The sequence below is a fragment of the Rattus norvegicus genome, chromosome 1 (assembly GCF_036323735.1).
Source record: "Rattus norvegicus strain BN/NHsdMcwi chromosome 1, GRCr8, whole genome shotgun sequence".
Lineage (NCBI taxonomy): Eukaryota > Metazoa > Chordata > Mammalia > Rodentia > Muridae > Rattus > Rattus norvegicus.
This window is the reverse complement of record NC_086019.1, coordinates 143,620,080-143,628,882: the sequence shown is the minus strand read 5'-3', so window position 1 is coordinate 143,628,882 and position 8,803 is coordinate 143,620,080. Positions and strand designations below refer to the sequence as shown.

General features: G+C 46.0%; 2 protein-coding genes across 16 annotated transcripts in view; both read right to left on the bottom strand.

The window, feature by feature from the left end:
• Positions 1–273: 273 nt before the first annotated feature.
• Ngrn (neugrin, neurite outgrowth associated) lies at positions 274–6,389 on the bottom strand. Of its 6 annotated transcripts, none has more exons than XM_039087627.2 (4): positions 5,938–6,389; positions 5,416–5,526; positions 1,526–1,686; positions 283–1,279 (listed from the first exon to the last, which is right to left on the bottom strand). In XM_039087627.2, the coding sequence occupies exons 1-4, from the start codon at positions 6,099–6,101 to the stop codon at positions 1,188–1,190; spliced, it is 528 nt and encodes a 175-aa protein (XP_038943555.1). In that variant the 5' UTR covers positions 6,102–6,389; the 3' UTR covers positions 283–1,187. The 6 variants fall into 6 exon arrangements, 3 of the variants coding, with proteins under 3 accessions (NP_001029072.2, XP_038943555.1, XP_038943558.1); XR_005490669.2 differs by having other exon boundaries at positions 1,156–1,279; positions 1,516–1,663; XR_005490672.2 differs by having other exon boundaries at positions 1,156–1,279; positions 1,526–1,663.
• A 149-nt stretch (positions 6,390–6,538) lies between these two features.
• Ttll13 (tubulin tyrosine ligase like 13) overlaps positions 6,539–8,803 on the bottom strand; it is a 20,568-nt gene continuing 18,303 nt past the window's right edge. For 7 of the 10 annotated variants that reach the window (XM_063262665.1, XM_063262664.1, XM_063262663.1 and 4 more), the window contains 3 exons: positions 8,543–8,722; positions 7,657–7,975; positions 6,539–7,279 (listed from right to left, as the gene is read on the bottom strand). In XM_063262665.1, the coding sequence (XP_063118735.1) occupies positions 7,020–7,279; positions 7,657–7,975; positions 8,543–8,722 (759 nt within the window). In that variant the 3' untranslated portion in view covers positions 6,539–7,019. The remainder of the gene's footprint in view (positions 7,280–7,656; positions 7,976–8,542; positions 8,723–8,803) is intronic. The other 3 variants (XM_063262666.1, XM_063262678.1, XM_063262667.1) reach the window with 2 other exon arrangements.

Here is an 8,803-nt window from a genome sequence, read left to right as displayed (position 1 = left end):
AGTCGGAGCTCTTTTTTTTTTTTCTTTTCTTTTTTTCGGAGCTGGGGCCCGAACCCAGGGCCTTGCGCTTGCCAGGCAAGCGCTCTACCACTGAGCTAAACCCCCAACCCTGCAGTCGGAGCTCTTAACCACGGAGCCATCTCTCCAGCCCGTTGGTTAGGATTCTTCTGGTGACATGTACCAAAATTTAATTTAATGACAATACTTTTCCTTTCCACCTTTTCTATTCTATCCCTCTCCACAATTTTCAAGTAAAATCTGCCGCAAAGAACACCAAGCATCAAACCGCACCATTTTACTTTATTCTGCACATAAGGAAACCAACTGATTAGACAGAGCAAGAATAGTGTTCAGGAATTAGAAAGGAAAAGAGGTCAAGAGCAAGCTTTCAACTTCCTCCCAACACGGTATCACAAAAATCCATGACAGGATACCTAGAATTCTTGTTCTCAACAGAAAGACCTCCAAGGAACAAAGATGAATGAGTCCTTAGATCCACAGGGATCCATGGGGCTTACTCCAGGAAGTCTGACCTACCTATAAGTAAGCCATCCACCCTCATCCTGGCCTCATCGACTCTTACTCCAAAGTGGCCAATGGCTGCCCGATGCTGGCAGCTTCAAATCTACTTGTCCAGCTGTGTCTAGGCATTTCCAAAATCCAGGCCCAGGCTCAAATTCTGTAGAGGAAGTTTCCGTTACTGTCAAAGAACTCACGCCCCTTCTGTACTACTTTGCTGCTGAAGTTCTGGTCACCTGGCTCCCCAGCCTCCAACTCTTCCAGCTTCTCCACACTTGGTAATATATGATTGTTGGCTCTCCTGTCAGCCTCAGAGTCATGGGTGGTGTATTTCTGAAGCTCTCTCTGATGACCCAAGGCTGTGGTGGTAGGCACCAGGCTTTCTGCCAAGACTCGGATTCTTTTATTCTTTTCTTCCCGTTTCTTCTGTGCCTCTGCGCTGGGAGCGTTTGACTTTACTTTCAAAGCTCTGCTGTGAGTCTGACTGTTAGAGGAGACTTCATCCCCTGGCATCAGCAGAGGGCCAGACATAGGATGGCCTGCACTGAGCGGCTTCAACGTATCTTCAGAAACAGGGAGCTGCCAAACCACTCGGGTAATCCCCGCTTTTTTCAAGACCTTTTGGTCCTGCTTCAGTTTCTGCTCTAAAGTGGGTATAAACTTACTTTTTAAAACCCTTCGGATAACATCAGTGCTGACATCAAAGCCTTCTGCCAACCTGGGAACTGACCAGGACTCTGCAAATTCCTTATGTAAATACCTATGTGGAAAAAACAGCAGTTTTTCAAATTACAAATAAGTCTCCTATGAGAAGAGCAAATTGATAATGCTAGCATTGACAAACAAGAAACAAAGAGCTTGGAAAACTCAAATGCAGTCCTTGGACTGTGCCAATTAACTCTGTACCTGTGTACAGACAGCAATACCTGGCCACTGTTAACCAAGTGCTGTCTAATGAGAACAATGCTAGCTAGGTCTGGGTAATAGAGAACTGACCTTCACTTACAACAGTATACAGGTGGGTGGTAGAGAAAATAACTAAGCACTGTAGCAAAGATGGAGACCGAGGGAGACCAGGAGCAGGGAATCCTACACTTGCAGTCTGACCCAGGAATTGCCTGAGGAAGTCCAAGATAGAGATAATCTAAAAGGATAAGGAGTAGAAAGCTGAGAGAAAACAAAGACATTACTTGTAGAGCAAATAGCATGGGAAGTATACTTCATATCAGCAATCAGGTCAATTGGCAACTTACAGCCATAAGCAAGGTAACAGCAGCATTAAGAACAAACCAGGAGGGGTTGGGGATTTAGCTCAGTGGTAGAGCACTTGCCTAGGAAGCGCAAGGCCCTGGGTTCGGTCCCCAGCTCTGAAAAAAAAAAAAAAACAACAACAAACCAGGAGGGAGCTGGAGAGATGACTCAGTGGTTAAGAGCACTGGTTGCTCTTCCAGAGGTCCTGAGTTCAAATCTCAGCAACCACATGGTGGCTCACAACCATCTGTAATGTGATCCAATGCCTTCTTCTGGTTTCCTCTGAAAACAGCTACAGTGTTCTTATAGATAATAAATAAATATTTTTTTTCTATTCTTTTTTTCGGAGCTGGGGGCTGAACCCAGGGCCTTGTGCTTGCAAAACGCTCTACCACTGAGCCAAATCCCCAATCCCATAATAAATAAATATTAAAAACAAAAAAAACAAACCAGGAAGCTGACAGGTTTGCTTCATGACCTGTTTTGTTGTTAAAATAGGGCATGTATTGACTACCAAGTAGTAACAGCTGAAAAGTTGAACAGTTAGTTAAAAGCTATTATTCAAAGTGGTAGACAAGCCAGACATGGTGGCACACGCCTTTAATCCCAGGACTCAAGAGGCAGAGGCAGGCGGGTCTCTGTGAGGGCCAGCCAGAACTACATATTCAGACCTGGTCTTCAAAATGGAAAGGTATTTTATATATTTTTAGACACAGAGAGACAGACAAAAGTGTAGAGCTGATGAATGGGTTGTATCAATGGCAGAGTACTCACCTAGCATGTTTGAGGCTCAGAACAGGATTCCCAGAACCTTGGAGTTGGGAAATAGTATAGTTTCCTAGGTATCCAGGACATGGTACAAAGTCTTGACCATCTGCTCTATTAGAGTCTTTCCCATGGATATGGGAAATGGTGAATTATCTAACATGGGGCAATTTAGTTATATTTATCAAAATGTAAGTATCTTCCATCTGGTAGATATGCAGCATACTAAAAATATAAAGCTGTTTACTCAAAGAATCTTATTATTTTAATAAATAAAGATTATTTTAATAATCTTTTATTATTTTTTATTTTTTGGGTTTTTGGAGGGGTTTCTCTGTGTAGCCCTGGTGGTCCTTAAATTTGTTCTGTAGACCAGGCTGGCTTGGAACTCAGAGATCTACCTGCCTCTGCCTCCTGAGTACTGGGATTAATGGAATGCACCACTGACACCAAGCCACCCTTAATTCTCCTCCCCAGCTTGGAGAACTCTTTGTAAGGGAAAGAATGAAAAAAACTCAAATACCTGTCATAGAAGACAGGTAAACTAGACTATGGCTCACTGAGCAGCTATAAAAGAATTAAGTGTTAAGAGAAAAAAAAAATCAGTGTGTCCGCTTTAACCCCAGTACTTTCGAGGCAGAGGCAGGCAGATCTCTATGAATTCAAGGCCAGCCTGGTCTATAGAGTGAGTTCCAGGACAGCCAGGGATACACAGAGAAACCCTGTCTCAAAAACCAAACAAAATAGAATTGATTGGAACTTTTTTTCCAGGTCAGGACAGGAAGCTGTTAGTTTTCAGGACTGACCCTGGGCCTCATGCATACTAGGTAAATTAGCTGAGCTCTGCCCCAGCCCAAGAGCTCACTACTGAAATGGAAAAGGCAAGTCTATAGTGAGTGAAAAAGGAATGTCTGGAACAGAATTCACAGAATGCTGCTTGTGATTTAAAAAAGTGAAAAACTGATACCTATATTTGTGGCTAAGAAAATCTAGAAAGATACACGAAACCTATTAAAAATAAGTAGAACAAATAATTCTCACAGTGCACACCGTGTTCCAGGTAGAATACAGGTAAGAATAATAGCACCCAAGTGCAATTCCAGGATTGGAGGGTAAGGCGGGAGGAACATGAGTTTCAAACCGGCCCGAAATACGTAGTAAAGGCTAAAAAGGCAAAGCAAAAACAAACAAGCAACCTTCGAAAAGACAAAAAGGGGGAATTTTTCAAGATGTTCAGTTGGTATGGGTTTGCTTAGCATGCACAAAACCCCAAATTCTATCCTGAGCACTCTATAAACCAGATGTGGTGTGGTGATGCATTCCTGTCAACCCAGACTCAAGAGGTGGAGGCAAGAGAATCAGAAAGTCAGTCATTCTTACTGAGATAACACATTTAAGACCAACCTGGGATATGTGAGCCTGTCTCAAAAGTTTTGTTTTGAGACAAGTCTCACTATATTCCTGGCTGCCCCAAAACTCACCATGTAGACACCAGAGCTTTCTACCTGCCTCTGTTCCATTCCCCAGCGGTGGGATTTCAGTTGTACGAAGGCCAAACTCAGCTTAAATAGGAATTAAAAAATGTGTGTGTTCAAGTACAAAGGGTGCGTATATGTGTCTGGGTGCATGGAGGTCAGAGGACAATCAAGGTTGGCCTTCTGACGCCTTCTAGCCTTTTGAGATACGGCCTCTCATTGGCCTGCAACGTCACCATACAGGCTAACCTGCCATCTAGCTCCAGACCATGCAGGCTAACCAGTCTTCCAGCCCCAGGTATGTGCCTGATTTCTGCCTCCCATTTCACCACTGCTGGGATGAAATTACAAGAGCATGATGCCACATCAGGCTTTTCCCATGGGTGATGCGGAACCAATTCAGATCCCATACTTGCCGGTCAGGTTACCAAATAAGCTATCACCCCTAGCTCCTAAAAGAGGAGGGGAAGAAAACACTTAATACTTAAAGAAATTCTTTTAAGACCTCTTTTAGGAACAGTAGTGGCTCATACACAATGTAATCCCAGCACTTAGGAGGCAGAGGCAGGAGGATTGCCAAGAATTCCAGGTTAACCTGGTCCACAGAGTGGCCTTGTCAAAAAATAAATAATAAATAAAAATCCAGGAGAGGATTGGAGAAATGGCTCAATGGTTAATTAAGAACACTGACTGCTCTTCCAGAGGTCCTGAGTTCAATTCCCAGCAACCACATGGTGGCTCACAACCATCTGTAATGAGATCTGATGCCCTCTTCTGGTGTGTCTGAAGACAGCTACAGTGTACTCATATATATTAAATAAGTAAATCTTTTAAAAACTCCAATGGCAGAGGCAGGAAGATAGGAGTTCAAGACTGTCCTTGCCTAAAATGTACTGAAGGCCAGCTGGGCTACATGAGGTCTCAAAAGAAAAAAAGTTCCAAGACTTCTAAGTTATAGTTCTCTTTCAAAAACAATGCACAGGGGTTGGGGATTTAGCTCAGTGGTAGGGCGCTTGCCCAGCAAGCGCAAGGCCCTGGGTTTGGTCCCCAGCTCCGGGGAAAAAAAGCACAAACCATGGAAAATTCCATTTCAGGGTCTCAGATTGAAAATATAACATTCTATTTAGATGTTAGGTGTTTGAACACTATAAATAACAAAACGGTTACCAAAAAAAAAAATCAACTGTCCATAAAGTAACATACTAAATCCCAGCCCGGTATGTAGTTAGGAGGTGATGACCTCAGTTGACCATAAACAAGGCCCTGTGTTGATCCCAGAATCGCAAAATAAACAAACAAAATTCTGGACAGTTTAGGGAGTTCCTTATTATGACGCTTTCTATTTAAAAGGCGATAATACTAAAATCCCCAAAAGGTAAACTCCATTTTGTAAACAATGTCTTACCGGATCTGTTCCATGGCTTCCCATGTCAGTGTTCTAGGTGGGGCACCTGGAGCCTCCATTTGCCTTCGAATTTTCTGGAATCGCATTGCTTTTTTCTGTCGTTTCAAAGCGCTGGGGGAAAGAACCAATGGCAAAAGCCATGCGTGGAAGTAATACGAGTGTTTCCAAAAGTCTTGGACTAAATCTTGGAGAGCCCAGCTCTGGTCAGCGGCTAAGGCAGCTCGGCCATGTCTGCCAGGTTAAAGCACTCTGTGTACACCGCCCCAGAAATCCTACACCTACAACCACCTGAGCGTTTAAGCATGCCGAACTCTCTAACGGGTGATGAAACACGTCACTAAGCAACGGGACCTGGGGTCTCAAGGGAGCTGACCACTTCCCCCTGCGCCCTAGACAAAGGTTGAAAATAAACTAGAGCCTCTGCGGACCTGACTGCCGGATGCCCGGAGCTACCCGGTACCGCAAGGAGCGACAGGGCGCGAAGTCTAGCTTCAGGCTGAGGGCCCGCCAAGAAGCAGGTACCTCTCCACTTCCTGGAGTTCCCGCTCCTCCGGCTCCCAGTCGGAATCGGGATCTGGCTCGCGGCTGATAGAACCCGGACCCGCCACGCCCTGGGACGCAAACCCACAGCGAGCGACAGCAGCGCGGACACGACCGCCCAAGAAAAGGCTCAGAGACAGCGCCATTGCGATGCGAGGAGGTGATCTACAGCTCGCGACCGGAGAGCACCGGAAGCAGGTAGGCGAACCCGGAAGCAGAGAGGAAGAACCGGAAGTTAGGCGGTATCACGAGCCTTTAGTTTACTGGGTGGCCGGGCGATGTCCTGGTTACTGTTCGATTGTCCACCCTTTCCGACTTATTTTGGTTTTGCGGTGCTGGGAAGCGAAGGTAGGTCCTTGTACATGCTAAGCTAGCTATTGCCACTGAGCTATCTCCGTAGCCATTAAAAAGAAAAAAATTATGACGGTCTGAGTTGTTCTAGCCTTGAATTCATCATCTTGCCTCAGCTTCCTAAGTAACTGGGATTACAGGCCTTAGTCAACAGGCTGGGCTGGACTTCCCTACTGTAACTATGAGGAGAGCTTGCCTCAGACGGGAGGATCGAAAGGAGGTACAGCACGCGCCTGGAAAACGACATAAACTTTAATAAAAAGACGGGTTCGGTTGCCCAGAGCCGCCCCTCTGGCACAGGCTGCCCAGGCCTGCCTGATTCTGCCACTGTGGCAGGAAGGGCGAACCCTCATCCATCTTCTGATGGCGACTACACCATACCTTGGGCTTTTGACTCCTCTGGGAAAGGAACTCCTTGTTGCCCAGTGACCTCCAGCCCCAAGCCACACCCAGGGTTCAGACGCATCGCTTAGGGATAAACTCAGTCTAAGGCTTGATGAGCAGAGATGCAAACAAGCTGGCCTTAGCTCTTCATCTTTACCGATCCCCAAAGAATCTTAGAATGTTGAAGAATTCTCGGTGTCTCCGTGTTTTGCCTTTTGCAAACAAAGGTCCTGGCCAGAGCTTTTCAAACGGGAACTTGATGGCAGTCTTTCAATTAGCAAAGATTGAAGACCATTTACTCTTTGGTTGATTGCTGGGCTTTCCTTCTTTTACCTGTGTTGGATGATGTTGAGGAGTGGGCTGGAATGCTGCAGTACTGGTGCAGAGGCAGGGCATAGGGTGAGATCCCCAGCCTTGGTTCCTCTGTGTTCAGAGTTTACCATGCAGGGCAAGTTACAGCATTCAGTCCATGAGCCATTTTCCTGTCTTTCGGGTTGCAGAAGATAACCCTGCTTTGGGGTTAAAGTGGGTGGCACTGATCCTGACAGGGCTCTGTTTATGGCTTCTAGCCTTCTGCTGGCTTGGCCTTCTGCAGTAGAAACATGGGTCCCCACTAAGTTGTAGTACTTACAGAGGAGATGTTCTCACCTCTTTCCCATCTGTGGTCGTTACACAGAAGACTAGCAACCCATGCTTCCCTCCAGCATCTTTACTACACTGTATTGTAATTAGTCTGTTTACATGTCCATTTCCCTGTTAACCTTTGTTGAGGGCTAGGACTGTTTCTGTCATCTCTATCACCAGGGTCACTAGATAGAAGCAAGTAAATAAACCAGTCCACTGCCTTCCCCCATTCCTACACTACCAGGAGTGACACTTTGTATTTTAGGAGCAGCCCAGCTGTAACATTTGCTACTGGGAATTTACACCAGTCAAAAGTGACCAAGACTACTTTTGTATACTTACGGCTAGTGAGCCTGACTCTAGAGCTGGAAAAATAGTGCCTCCCAGATTTCTTCACTGACAATGAACAGGGGCCAGTGGCTGCTGAATCTCCTATCCAGTTGAAGTTCTTGGGCTGAAGATGGTAGCGAGAGTGCTGTGCAATTGCGGGATTCATGCTTGATAGTGGCCCTAAGATCCTGGGGATCAATTCGTGGGGCCGAAGTGGTTGCAGGAAATGAGGAGGGATATGCTCTGAGGCAGCCCCTCTCAGGAACACCAATGGGACCAAATTCACAGGTTGCAGTTCTTGACTGCTCAGCCCGTCCTGGTGAAATCTAGGCTAGAGGAGAAGATCAACCCCTTACCATATTTCTTGTGAGTCTGGATAGAGTGTTGGAAGAAATATGTAACTAAAAAATAAAACAATATCTCCTAAGCCATAGCCATTGTTTAACTAGTTATTCTTTTGGGGTTCATCAAAAACAGGAGACCCAGTAGGTTTGCTCCTTGCCCAGGGAATAGTGAAAACGGCAGCTGTTTTGTTGGCCCAAGATTGTTTACTTAGCTCCCATTAGAGCCAGGGCATTGGCAATACTAGGGCAATTACATAGAAGCCACAGAGCATGGTGGTGGCCTTGTTATTTGTCAGTCATGAGTTGTGGGTTACTGTGAAACAGGAATAGAGACAAGTCTCTTGCAATTGAGGGGGTTGGGAGCTGCACTTGGCTGGATTGCAATACCAAACCCAAGGGAGCCTGGGAACAGACATCATGGAACCAACAGACCCTCTCTCAGGCTCCAGTGACAGATGCCATCATATAAACCTCCTTTGGTGAAACCACCACCACGTGTTGGTATCACAGCCCTTGTTCCCTTGCTTTGTGAGAGACTTCGCAGGGACCCTCACCCGATACTCATGAAGCTTTCTGTGGCTCCGGTGGCTAGGGTACAGCATGCGAGTGAGCTGCTCTACAATGCCCAGGCTTCGGATGAGATTCTCTCTTTGTAGCAGGAGCTTCATTCGCTCAAGCTCTTCCTCTTCCACAATGTCCTGAGGCTGCATAGTGTCCAGTTGTACTGGTAGCAGCTACAAGGTACAGGAGAGATACAGGATGTCCAAGATGAGTCTCATACCACCAGCAAGGATGGCTGCAGAACTAACCCACTC